This window comes from Strix aluco, chromosome 6 (assembly GCF_031877795.1).
Source record: "Strix aluco isolate bStrAlu1 chromosome 6, bStrAlu1.hap1, whole genome shotgun sequence".
Classification (NCBI taxonomy): domain Eukaryota; kingdom Metazoa; phylum Chordata; class Aves; order Strigiformes; family Strigidae; genus Strix; species Strix aluco.
The window spans coordinates 38376788-38390289 of NC_133936.1; the positions used below are offsets into that span (position 1 = coordinate 38376788).

Here is a 13502-nt window from a genome sequence, read left to right on the forward strand (position 1 = left end):
TCCAGACATAGCGAGTCAAAACTCATCCCTTCTTAAAGATCAGGAAACTGATTTCAAAACTGATACTTGATGCTCAGCACTTGATATTTGACACTGTTAGTGCTCCTTCCATGATTAGGGACTGTTGCCTCTAAAATTTAAGTATTAAACTCTGTAGTTTAGCAAAATCTGGGGGGTTTTTTGTTTGTTTAAGGGAGTACTAAAACAAGAATCCTGTGTTTTAGGTGAATTAATTAAGCTCCTAGGATCTTTATTTGGTGTGTGTGAATCTCCTTCAATTTCTTTTACCATTCTTTTGATCAGCTCTCCAGATTTAGCGAGGAGTGTGATTATGGAACATGTTACAGTTCATCTGACATGAATCTTGAACTTTCTTGAGCTGCCTGTTAAATTCGGCTGTTGTCTGTTGACTGTAAACTCTTTGGCATGGAAAACGGTCATTTTGCTTTGGATTTCCTAGCACAATTACGCAAAACGTCTCAGTGTTTCTCTATAGGCCTTTTCTGCCTTTATTGGTAGGGACATGCCTAGTTCAGCATGGCCAGGTTATTAATTAGATGAATACAGCAATTTGCAAATGGGTAGAAAGAAGCTTGTAAATCAGCCTTATCCTATGCAAGTATTAAAAACATGGCTAATTGCAAGACGTTTCTTATATTCTATTGATACTTTCCATTGAAAGTGCCTATTTTCAGTTGTTTGTAATTGTTTTGCAGTTTAACTGTTCGGGCTGAAATATTACATGTTCAGTGTCTGCCTCTGGGTACATTTTTGAAAGTCAGAAATGAACTTACCTTGTTCACCCTTTAATAAGAGCTAGATGAGGATGATGGATTATTTTGCCTTTTACTTTGAATCTCACTAGCTTGTAGGCTGGCAGCTTCACTAGTGTGTGTATCCACTAATTTCAATAGTGCAAAGGCTGAACGTGATCGCAAGCTCTGTTTGTAGATGTGGAAAGTTTGAAGCACAGTCTTTCTCTTCAAGGACTTTGCTAGGCCAAATAAATACCCTTCCCTCTCCCTTTCCTCTATCTGCCAGGAGCATGAAAACTGTAGTATCATCTGCCCTTGGCAGCATATAAATTTGGAAGTGCTTAGAACTGCCTCTTGATTCTAATCAGGTTTTAACCTTAACCTTGCTTCCTATGCAAGACCAGTTCTTGTCTCACTCAATCCCTGTGTTAATCAGAACAAACACTGAAATAATGTCTTGTTCCTGGGATGTAGCTCTGTCAAGTTATTGTGATGCGGTGGTAAGTAGGAGGAACCTGCCCTTTTTGATAAGCTGTTACAAGTCTGGGAGCTTTTCCCAATGTCACAGCCCCACAACATGTTCAAACAGCAAGTAGAGCCAAGCTACGGTATTTTTAAATCTTTAGCACAGTGTTTGTGGTAGAGCTTCTCAGAGGCCATAATTGCAAGGCAGGGAGAACATAAATCATCAGCTTCTTGGAAAATATATTCAGAGTCTGTAATTTCATCAGTATCACAATTTTTGTTCTTCGAGTATCTTTGTTTTGGTGTGTACCAGTTGTAGTACATCATGGGAGGGAAGCTATTTATGGATTCTCTGCTCGGATGCTGATAAGTTGGGGGCTTTCCATCTTGTGAAAAGTAGCTGGACTGAATGATTCTAGGCAGCAATGGAACGTAATTCTTTCTCTTTCATAACCAGGCTTCAGTCATTGATGTTGTCTTTAGCAGTGAGGCACAACTGAACTAAATTCTCTCTTGCATTTCTCTGCCTTCCCCTCAGTGTTTCTAGAAGTCTCTGCTCATCTTGAACCCAGTGGTGCAGTACTGACAGAGGAGGGCTTGCTCAAGACCCCTGGACTGGAGAGTGTTATATATAGAGACTTTGAAATCCAAATTCACTTTCTGTGAACAGACTTAGGGAGGCGTATGTCTGACTGGGAGATTCACAGGTGTTGCTAGCCTGTCTCTCTTCCTCATGTCAGCCAGTTTACCCCAAAAACATCCTCTCTGGTCTGGTGTAGATGTTGCCCTTGGACCTCAGCCCCTTCCTGTTTAGATTGCCATTCGGGCTGCTCTACGTAGGAAGGGAGTTAGTTTACCCCGCTGAGTGCAGATCAGTATATGCCTCATCTAAACAAACTCTGAGAAAAATACCTTCAACACTTGGTTTCCTAGCAGGCTAACCATAAATGCCCTGCGTCTCCCAGTACTTTGACATACAGCATTCAAACAGCACAGGAGGTATTGAAGCACAGTGTCTGACTCCCGGTGGAGGCTCCCTAGCAGTGGTGTGAGTCAGTGAGACTATACTGTGCACAACGGCGTGCAGTCTGCCCTGGGCTTCAGTTCTAGACCACTGCTGAAGAGTCATCAGAGGACAGAGTGGAGGGAAGGTCTCTCAGAGCTTCAGACAGAAGCCAGTTTTAACTTGGGCAGTGTGGTTTTGTGGAATAAACCCAGCACTGCCTGTAAGGCTTCATTTTTCCACTGTGGTTTAACTTCACGTGAATATGACAAATGCTGAAGAACCTCAGCTTGGTCCTGATCAAAATACTGACTTCCAGGCCCTGCCCACCTAGACAAACCATCATCAGATCAGAAGAGAATGTACCATTTCAGACTGGCAGGTCAGCACAAGTGTTGTGAGGGACTCTGTCAGGACACTGTCTTGTTGGGATGTTTAGTGAATGTGAATAGAAAGCAGTCCTGTTTCTGCCACAGACTGAAATGTTCCCTTTTCTGAATGAGAGCATGAGCAGGCTTGATCTTTCATTTAATGTGCAGCGCAATTGAGGTGCATATATGTACATCCCTACCACACCTCCACTCCCACACAAGATGTACATAAACATTCAGGAACACGGAAACCTTCCTGGTGAGTCATGGTATTCATGCTGTCTCTATCACAGGCAGCTGCATCATCTAATTCCTTTCATCAAGTGCCATAATAGAAGCTTACCATTTTCTTGTTGTAGCTCTGTTCCCTTGGGAGGCAATTCCTGAGCCTCCCTGCTCTAGTAGTTACAAATTTCCCTCTAGATTCCAGCTTCAAATAATTCACAGTCAGTTTAAATTCTTTGTTTGCAAGCCAAAGTTTCTCTTCAGCCTAAATAGTTCCTGTCCCTCTCTGGTACTCTCCCTCTCATGTTTACAGTCTGATTTCTCAAAGGAAACAAAGCTCGTGCAGTCATGATGTCTGGCTGGCAGTCCCAGCCTTCTTCAACTCATTTGTAACTTGTTGGCTAATTTCAACCAGTGCTGGCAAAGGAGCTGTGGTTAGAAACACAGGCAGCGCCTCCAAGTTGGGTGATAGTTGTTGACTGGGTACAAAACGGAGACTCAGCATGACGCTGTCATTGGGGTAAAGGCAGTGATAACTCAGCCCTTCTCCACAGTCAGAGACAGCAAACAGCTGACCGGCTGTGTATTGGCTTCTGTTTGTCCAGTCTAGCAGACCTGGGAGAAAGCTTGGGAGATATTGCTGGCAAGAAGGGATAGGGCTTGCTGAAGAATATAGGGTGGAGGGATTAAGTAGTTTAAAGCCTTAATCTATAGGAAACAAGGCTCCTTTAGTTTGTGGAACACTTAGTTATAGAGGGCAGTTGTGATTTAAATATGTGCAGGGATATTGATATGTTCCAGGAAAGGGAGAAATAGATCATCAGGGAAAACCTGGATCAGTGCAGTTCCTCCCTGTGCCAGATGACTCAGCTCACTTCAGCCCTCAACATAGGACATAAATGATACATAGGTCCGCTGCTGGCCCCTCTACACAGGGACACATTTCACCCAGTGAGACAGAGAGGATAATCGAGATGATTGGTCCTTCACATAGCTGCTAGCCAGGTCCATGGGCCATGAGACTCATAAACTGTCAGACTTCTGGGTGCAAATCAACCTTTAGGCACTTAATCAAAGGCACCCTCTCAACTTATCACCTTGCTTTGGCTCTATTTTAAGCTACAGGCCCCCAGTCTACAGCCATGACCCCTAAGTCAGCATTTTCAGAGTAAATGCATCCCTGTGGCCATTGCTAAGAGGTGACACTGATCCACTGCTGAGAGATGTGCTCAGAAAGTGCTAGGAAGGCTTTCTGTTTTGCCCAGGAGTATCTGGCCTGAAGCTCTCTGGGAGCCAGATCTGACTGCACATCTGACGTGTGTTTCTGTAACTGATATGACACCTGTCTTCAAATAGTATACTGAGAGAAAGCACAAGGATAAAACTCCAAAGGCATTTGCTTTCACGTTTCGGTGTGCATTGGTTTGGACTAAGCAGATAGGAGGGAGAAGGAAATCAGTTTGCCTACTGAAGATGACCTTCTAAAGGTGACCTACCAGTTGTGGAGTTTTCTGGCGCTGTCATCACCACAGATCTTCACTAATTAAAGTGAGAGAACACTTAGCATCCTAATGATTTGACTGATGTAGTGGTTATGTCATATGTAAAGAGGGGGACCCATGAAACAGCTTGCTGTGACTAAATTCTTCACGTTAGCTTTAAAATGAGACCCTCTGAAAATTTCTTCTTGGTGTTTACTGGGCTTAAGTCCAGGGTGTGCTCCAGGTGCTCAGTGCCAGAGGATTCAGCTTGTTATCTAAATGTGACATGATCCCCACTGCAGGAGGCAAGAGCTGCAAAATCCGATACTGCTGTAAAGGGGCAAATAGTCTTTCCCTAGTTTAGAGAGGTGAGGCACAGAGGGGAGTGATTTGTTTCAGATTCATCAGGAAGCCTGGGGCAATTCGGGGACCTGAATCCAGGAAGCAGAAACTGTACAGGGTTCTTCTTCCTCCCACTGACCACTTCAGCTGGTTTGCAGCTGCTCTGTGCTCCTGGAGTGGTAAGCAGCCACTGCAGTAAGGTACCCTGGTGTATCTTTCCCTCTCTCTCTTGTCTCAATATTGGTTAGTTGCTGTTGGTTTACCTACAACAGCAGCCAACAGGACTGTGCTAAGTAATATGTCAGTGAAGGCTCTACAAATGCCATTTAGCAAAATTAATAGATAACGTCCAAAATTCTCTGGCTTTCTGTACAGGAAAGAGTGTGAATTCATATTGTATATTAATAGCATAGAGATAAATCAAATCCACATAACATTTGAATAAAGACTTTGTATTTAACCCAGAGAAAGAATATGCTGCATGGGTGGCACTCTTTGGGTAAGTAAAAGCTCCTGGTGCAAAGGCGGCAGGTACTGTCTTGGCCAGAAATGCTTTCTCACACACCTGAAAAGCCTAATACTGGTGAGCACAATCCCCTGCCTTTGCTCAGAAAGAAGTCTGGAAGTGGTGTCACTCGGGTGTGTATGCTGCACCCAGTTGTCCCTGCCTACTGGTAACTGCCATCCAGCAGCACATCATTCACTGGTGGCACCTGAGTTCTGCCAGGTGGGGCAACTGCTTTGGCATGGGGGTCAAGCACAGGACAGCATGGCCTGCCCTTCGCAGAGTTCACCTCCACGCACTGTCATATGCCTCCAGTGCATCTGTGGCTAAGGTAACACAGAACAAATGGGGGCTCCTGGCATCTGTAAGGAAGGCTGGCACCATCAAGGAAAAGTCAAGCACTTGTTCTACCAGAAACAAAGAGCACAGGGGAGAAGCACAGCCTTGCTAGCACCAGGTGACAATTTTATGGCCAGCACCAGAAATCAAGAAGCAGTGATTGCAGCTCTAGGTTTCCAGATGCTGGTGTTTTCTGCATTGCCCTTTAGTAGATGACAGTAAAGAGAGAGACCAGCACAGAGCTCTGACTTCAGTTTAATTAATTTTGTCAGTCCCCTTTCCCAGGACACTTTGAGGTCTGTTGTATGAATGTGGTGGCTGTATGGCAGTAGGAGAGGTGAAATACCTCAGGATTTCAACCTGTGCCTGAGTTGGCTGGCTCTGGGATCTCTGCATCAAAGGCTGGAGTGCTGAGCTGTGGGATGGAGGGTTTCCACCTTCCCCTTGTGGCCAGTTCAGCAGAAACACTGGCCATCGCTCCAGAGCCTAGGACAGGCTGTCCAAGGAGTTCTTTGAGTTTTCAGGGAAAAGCCACTTCTCATATCTCCCAGTTAAAACCTTTCACCTTTGTATTTCATTACCACTTCGTGAGGTTGAAAAAAGAGCAGTGTAGTGTATTTACATGTGCTGTGTTAACGTACTAAGCATAGAGACTGGCGTGGTTTACTTTCTCACATTTCAATACAAGTGGCAGAAGAAGGAGTCACAGCAGGAGGCAAAATTACCCTGGTTCCCTTGTCCTGTGCCCCGATGGAGTGTGTGTATGGTATATAGTAAGTTACCTCCGATTCCTTTTAGGTTAGGATTTTAAACAAGAAGATCGATTTTAGCGATATTCAATCCCGGTGTGGTTCCAGAGATAACATCAAACATTCTGCAGGGGGAGGAAATGTAAGTAGTACGGACACCCTGTGAACAGGCATCTCCACTGTGGTGACCCACCTTGCACAGCCAGACCCTTCTGTCTCCCTTCCTCTGAGAACTACTTTCCTCTTGCTACTGTTTCACATGTGAGTCTGGTCTGGTAGTCGTGTGAGCCCTGTGTATGCAGTGGTGGCCTCCTGATCTTCACAGAGCACAACACGTTTCCAGAAGTTGGACAGGAAAAAGCAATGAGAAAAGAAGAGTTATCTCTAAACGCCCAAGGGTGCTGACAGTAAAAGTCCAGTGTGAGCCGAAATGGTGCGGTGCCTTTCATGGGGGCGACCCAAGAAAATAATTTCCAGAAAGAGACTGCTGCTCACAGTGAGACTCCAGCCTCACAGTCAGGCATCTTCCAGTGCATCAGTCCTTCCTCAGCTAACCTTTCAGTTATGTGCATGCATCAGAGGGAAGAAGAAAAATAAAACATAAGGTCAAAGAAAGCTCAGAGAGAGAGTGTGATCGGCCAGCCTGCTGAGTGCTAATGCCACAGCGTTATTCCAGTATAACAAACTGAGGTTGCTCAGGGTTTGGCCAGCCACCCGTTAGTTCTAGCAGTCATGCTGGAATAGCTTCAGGCGGCTGTGACCCCCCCAATGGAAATGATCTCCTGTCGGATGGAGTAGCTGATGGTGTGGGCACGTCTGATCCGAACAGATTCAGTACAGCCACCAGTGCTGGCTTAAGTCACTGCTGGTGATGTGAGCAAACCAGTGGCGTTGCAGTCATCGTGGAACTCCTGTCGGGCCTGGAGGGGCTGCAGCTCCGTCAGACCAGCCAACACAGTCAGTGTGATTGTGGGCTGCATCTGGGAGCTGTTTGGGAGCACAGCAAGGCAGGAGTGGGTCTCTGTGGCTGTTCCTGAGCTGGGCTCAGCGCAGGCATGGCAACGTGGCTGGCAGCAGGAGGGAGGGTGCCTGTGGTGCTGCCTGGCTGAGCAGAGCAGTGCCACTGCTCTCTGGTGAGCACCACCCAGCCGACTGGCTGAACACCGACCAGCTCAGGTACAGCTCAGGAGTCACAATGGTAGATTTATCAGACTCTCCATAGTGGATTGACATGAAATGCATACCGTATTTAGATGTGGAAAAATAGAAAACAGATGGTAGAGAGAAAAAAAACAGTCACCAAAATATTCCTAGTTACCAGGATGCACATGCAAGAGCAGAAGCAAACAGGATGGGTCCTGCTGCATGCAGGGCTTCGGAGCACCCACCCTCAGAGGAGGCTCCAAAACATTTTAGAAAGAACCCACAAGCTGATCTGCTTTGTCCTCCTCTTTGTTTTGCAAATAGTAAAGCTTAACCCAGCTCTGTCTTTTCCCTAGGTGGGAAGGAAGCTTTCTGTATTAATTCAAGTGTTTCCTCCTTTGTGGCATGCTCTGTTCTCTACTAACCATCTCTCCTTTTCCAGTGGTTTGTAGAGGCTTGGGCTCTTCCTCGGCAGGGCTTGCCTTTTTATTTACTTATTTTATTCTTTTAATTCCTGTAATTTGCGTGTGTGCTTTTGACAGGTACAAATCGTAACCAAGAAGATCGACTTGAGTCATGTGACTTCCAAGTGTGGCTCGCTCAAGAATATCCACCACAAGCCAGGTATTGTAGGAATTTCTAGGATTAGCAAAGATCTAATCCTGTTATGTGAAGGAGAAATTATGCATGATACCATTCTCTTTTATAGTCCAAGAGAAGGTAAATACACTTTGGTAATAAAAATAACATTCTTAACTAAATATATAAAGACATAAAGGTATGGGACCACCTATTTTAGAGAGGAGATAAAAAATAATGTAGAAGGATGCTATGGTGGCATAATGTCAGTTTGATAAGGTACTGAAATGCACACTGAAGTCAGCAAAATACTTAATCATGTGCTTAAATCCCATGAAAATCAGAAGCAGTATGGCTGCAGCACATGCTTACAGTTTGAATATGTGTTGAAGATTTTTATATTTTCCTGAATATGCAGCGTGGTATTCTGTGCTTCTCTAAAACCCTTAGATCTCAACTAAAAGGGAAATAATGTGAGTGCACGCATGTGCATCAGATCAGACCTCCTGCTGAGCCATTCTAGCCTCTTAATCTGTATTTCCATTTTCTGTGTAGGAGGTGGGCGTGTGAAAATTGAGAGTGTGAAACTGGATTTCAAAGAAAAAGCTCAGGCTAAAGTTGGTTCACTGGAAAATGCCCACCACGTACCTGGCGGTGGTAACGTCAAGGTAAGGGGACACCCATCAGAGAAAAGGCTACAGCTGTGCCACTGGCCCAGTGAAATTATTAGCTCTGAATTCAACGATGGCTCTGAATTGAGTAGGAAACATCTGTTTGTTGTCCTTCAAGCACCCTCACATGCCGTTTGTTCCCTTTGGAATTTGGAATGACCAATCTCACATCCACAGCTAAGCTGAGAGTGAATCTTACAGTGAAATGTCCTGTAGGTTGTGCACTGGCTTTCCCCCTAAAGATAAACTTTGTTTGGGACTGTTGTACAGCATTAGGTATGCTCTAATAAATTTGTAGTATGGGTAACCTAGAGGATCGGGACTGCTTTGTGAAACAGGAGCAAATCATCTTGAAAGTAAGATCACTCCCACAAATTTGAAAATACAGATTTCAGAAACAAATCACAATGCCCATAAAGTGTTTATTAAATTCATACAGCTAGGAACAATGGTACTGCTTATTAAAGCATCCATCAGAGACGGAAATAGTAAGATAATGTAACATAGTAAGTCAGCGTATATTAAACCAGGTAAAAAAAATACTCAGTTTCAATTATTCTAAGGAGTGAAGAAGCTTCAGTCCTTCTAAGAGTTCTTAAAAGTAAACAAAATGATACCCAAATGATGATCTATAACAAGATAATTTGGTGACTATATAATGTGTTAAATTTTTTGCTTTCCTGGGGCAGATTGACAGCCAGAAGCTAAACTTCAGAGAGCACGCTAAAGCCCGTGTCGATCATGGGGCTGAGATCATCACGCAGTCACCGGGCAGGTCCAGCGTGGCTTCGCCACGCAGACTCAGCAACGTCTCGTCCTCTGGAAGCATCAACCTGCTTGAATCGCCCCAGCTTGCTACCCTTGCTGAAGATGTCACGGCAGCCCTGGCTAAGCAGGGCTTATGAATTTGCTCATTTCGCGTTGTATGAAGTAATAATATTTAGGCATGAGCTCTTGGCAGGAATGGGCTCAGAGCAGGTGTTACATTCATTCTTTACCATGTCTAAAACTAAGTCACATCCCAAGACTTGTAGTTACCATACAGTTAAAAAAACAGAAAAAAATAATTTAAATAAATGCAGAAATTGGCCTGATCTCCATTTACAACAGGAAGACACTGGCTTTATATGGGTATACAACTGCAGTATGTTACATTGGACAATTATTGTTGCTCTGCTCTGTCTTGCATGGAGTACCGTACTATGATAAAATGCATTTTTACCTTTCATGTGCCTGAAGGCCATCCACCTCTTTCTGAAGAGCCTTGTTAATATCCGAAGTTGCTCATTTCACTGTTCTGTTGATAGATGGGGAAATACAAAAAGTTGCCCATTGTAAGTTATTACAGGTTAAATTAACAGTCTGCTTACCAGAAGGAAGGGCATATAGAGAAATTCAAGTTTAATTACAAAAAAAAAAAAAAAGTTATTTTGTATAAATGAGTAGAACAAAAGTTGAATTAAGTTATTAACATTTTTTTGGACCTGGTTAATTATGTCAGTGTATAGCTGAAAAGCCAATAAATTATTTAACTAATAACTAAAAATAGTAGTTGAAAACATTTGAACCATGCTTGGGGAAGTGACATAAAAAAGCTGTTGAAAGCAAGCACTTCCACCCCAACAGACTTGTGTCTGATTAGAAAGTTGGTTAAGCGGCTAGATTTGTGTACGCACCACTGGTTTCACATCCTTTCCATCTGTTTGATACAGTATTATAGATATATATATTTCTCTGTGGCCATTTGTGATACGCCCTCCTCATATACTTGAATATTCTACTTCTTTATTCACAGTATCTGTGTCTCTTGCACCCTTTGGTGTTGCAATTTTAGGTATGTAAAAGTAGATGTTAGCGGGGTTTTTTTTCCCTCTTCATGAGAATACATTTAAAAAAGATGAAAATTTTAGCATGAAGTTGCTTTCTGTAACAACTAAAAGCCGTGACCCTGTTTTAGTGCCAGATGCAAGTCTCTTCTGTGATGCTAGAAAAAGGATTTCTTCCTTGTTCCCTTCCCTCCCTTTCTTCACAAAGGTATGATTTTGTGGGGTCCAGATGTTTGTAAAAGGGTCTCCAAAGATGGCTAAGTTTGGATTCTGGATTTTTTAAAAAATCCGCAATAGTTTGGTTCTGGCTTTTTTTCTTTCTTTCTTTCTTTTTTTTTTTTTTTTTAAACTCCTGTAGTAACAGTGAATGTTAGATTTATTTATTTTTTTTCTTTTGCTAAAGTTGAAACACAGAAAAAAGTATTAAGGTGTTGTTTCCACTCCTTTAGTGATGTCTCATGTATACACTCGGGCACTCAGATAACAGTGTTAAACATAACAGAGATGCCTGTAAATTATAGTACGTGCATAAATAAAATGAGCTCCCTAGACTGAGTTGCCATAGCGATTCATCAATAAATAGGGTATCTTAAAATCTGAGCAAAGTGGGATTATATTGACTATAAAAAGTATAAGAAAAAGTGTGCATAAAAGATAAAGGGCAGAGATATATAAACAACCAATCTAATGGAGTTACCTGTGAGAACTCCGACACTGTCTTATGGACACTAAGAGAACACTGAAGGTAATATGGTAGTATTACTCATCAGCAGATAATAATCTGCTGATACTATATGTACAGTAGACATTATGAAATGACCAGTTTACATTCTTGCAGATTGTTTGATCTTTTCCTTTTGAAATCTCTTAACTAAACTTTGCACTGTCAGTTGAGCTATACTTGATACATGTATTAGGTTCACATTCTGTGTTGGAAGCTTTTGATCTGTTCTTTTCCTTCTTGATTTGTATGTGTGCGTGTGTGTGTGTGTTGGGGTTTGATCTGAAAAGACTCAGAGAGAAGATTTTTCTGTCTGTGGAGATGGATTCTAATAATTAGCAGCACAGGATTCCCCATCATTAAATTCAGGTAGTAGATGCACAGTTACTAGACAGTAAGTATACAGTGGACCAAAGGGGGATTTTGGCTAAGCTTGTCACAGCAATACAAAGACAAAACAAAATGGTTACATCTCTAAAAATTTTACTGAAGATGAACTTCTAACAGCCCCACACATGACATTTCAGCTCTGCAAAAAGCTTTTTCACACTGTAAAATACCTAATACTGTTTGTAAGTCAGTTGTTTTATACAAAGGACAGTGAGTTTAGAACCATGCTGAGTGCATCTGGAGGATTATGATTTCTGCCTTGTATTTGTTATACTTTTGCTTAGAGTAATCCTAAGAACTCACATGGAAACAGCGTCGAGTGAGATGCATTTAAAGCCTCTTCCCATTTTTCCAGAAAAACACCAGACAGACAGAAAGAAAAAACAACAGTGTTTATACCACGTTGCTCTGATTATACTATGAATTAATATAAATTAGCCTTGCAGTGGTTTGGGGTTTTTTTTATGCCTTTTGCCAATGTGGGAGAGAGTCTATGGTACTCCTGAACCTCAGCGTCTCTGAAGCTGAACACCAGCTAGTGAGAACAGTGTTAACCTGGGACTCAAGGTTTTTTTTATTCTGCTTTTAAAATTGACATACTCTAGAAAATGAAGTTTAGTTAATCCACTTATGAGTCCAAAGTTAGAGTGGTGTAACACACCAAATCATTTATTTCATGCATTAAAATGAGCTTTCTTGTCTTGATTCAAGCAAAGACCTTTGTAATCGTAATCATCCTTCCATAGAAAGAATCCTAGAATGCTGTGGAGTTAGATGAACAGAAATCAAGAGTTTTGTGCTGTTAAATTAAAAAAACAAAAAAAAACCAAAAAAACAAAACAACAAGTTATGTTACATGACTCTAGATGTTCACTGAAAAAGCTCATATTAATCTTAACTTCTCGAGAAGAGTGTTGGTTTTAAAAACAACAGTTTTGTAAATATGTAATGCCCACTAAAGAAGATAGAGCCAGCTTCCTGGAAACTGCATCTGTTGTGTTTCTTTTCCACAGGCATGTTGAGCCAGCAGGTATGTTGGGTGCCTGAGACCCAACTCTGTAACAAAGCAGAGATAATCCAGACAAAAGGAATGGTGAAACCTTGTTTGGATAGCTAGGGGGGAACCCCAAATTAATAATCCATCAAGTTGTAGAGACAAAAGAAAAAGTGCTTCTGCCCCATCTGCAGAGTTCTGTTTCTATGTAACCGCAAGCAGAAAGAAATCAAAGTTGAGCAAACCTCTGTCCAGCAACAGTGAAAGAAAAACTAACACTGATGAGGGAAGTTGTGAGCCCACAAGGGCTATGTCTATTTTCACTGTACAGCAGTAAATGGTATTATCCATTCGACGCTCTGCTAAGGTACAGTAGTAGCCTCATGGTGACTGCTTACAAATCTAAGTTTGCCTGTTTACACGACCCAAAGGGAGTCGAAAGGCAGCCTGTGTGGACTACCACATGTGAGCAGGAGTTTTTTGCATGCTGGACCAAATACTGTTCGAAACCCAAGTACAAATGTCCCTTCAAAGGCAAATGCCTTGAAGAGTAGAATCGACGCAGGTAGATTTCTAGCCTAGGCGTGTGTCGAGTTCACTCACTAGTCAGATTGCTAAAGCAACTCCCTCTGCAACTCCAGCAATTCCCACTGCAGGACGGTAAATGAGTTTCACACTTGGAAAAGTCAAGCGTATAAAAGCCACTTCAACTTTAGCAAAAAGAAAAAGCCAACAAATAAACATGCTGTATGCTGGGATGTCAAGGAATACAGTCTGCTGTTACAAACCTGTGTTTTTTCTGATAATTCTAGAGCCTGTTACCATAAAAGAGGCATTTCTTGAATGGCTGGTGGTAGGTAGTTCATGTTTTTCAATCCGATTTGCAATTGTATTTGTTGCTGTATAGTGATTGTTTTGCAAAATAAAATCGCTTGTCATCTAG

General features: G+C 42.4%; 1 protein-coding gene across 27 annotated transcripts in view; it reads left to right on the forward strand.

Annotated features, from left to right (window-relative positions):
* Positions 1-13502, forward strand: part of MAP2 (microtubule associated protein 2) — a 242021-nt gene extending 228519 nt beyond the window's left edge. For 20 of the 27 annotated variants that reach the window (XM_074829675.1, XM_074829674.1, XM_074829685.1 and 17 more), the window contains 4 exons: positions 6285-6377; positions 7921-8002; positions 8513-8625; positions 9318-13502. In XM_074829675.1, the coding sequence (XP_074685776.1) occupies positions 6285-6377; positions 7921-8002; positions 8513-8625; positions 9318-9533 (504 nt within the window). In that variant the 3' untranslated portion in view covers positions 9534-13502. The remainder of the gene's footprint in view (positions 1-6284; positions 6378-7920; positions 8003-8512; positions 8626-9317) is intronic. The other 7 variants (XM_074829688.1, XM_074829689.1, XM_074829699.1 and 4 more) reach the window with 1 other exon arrangement.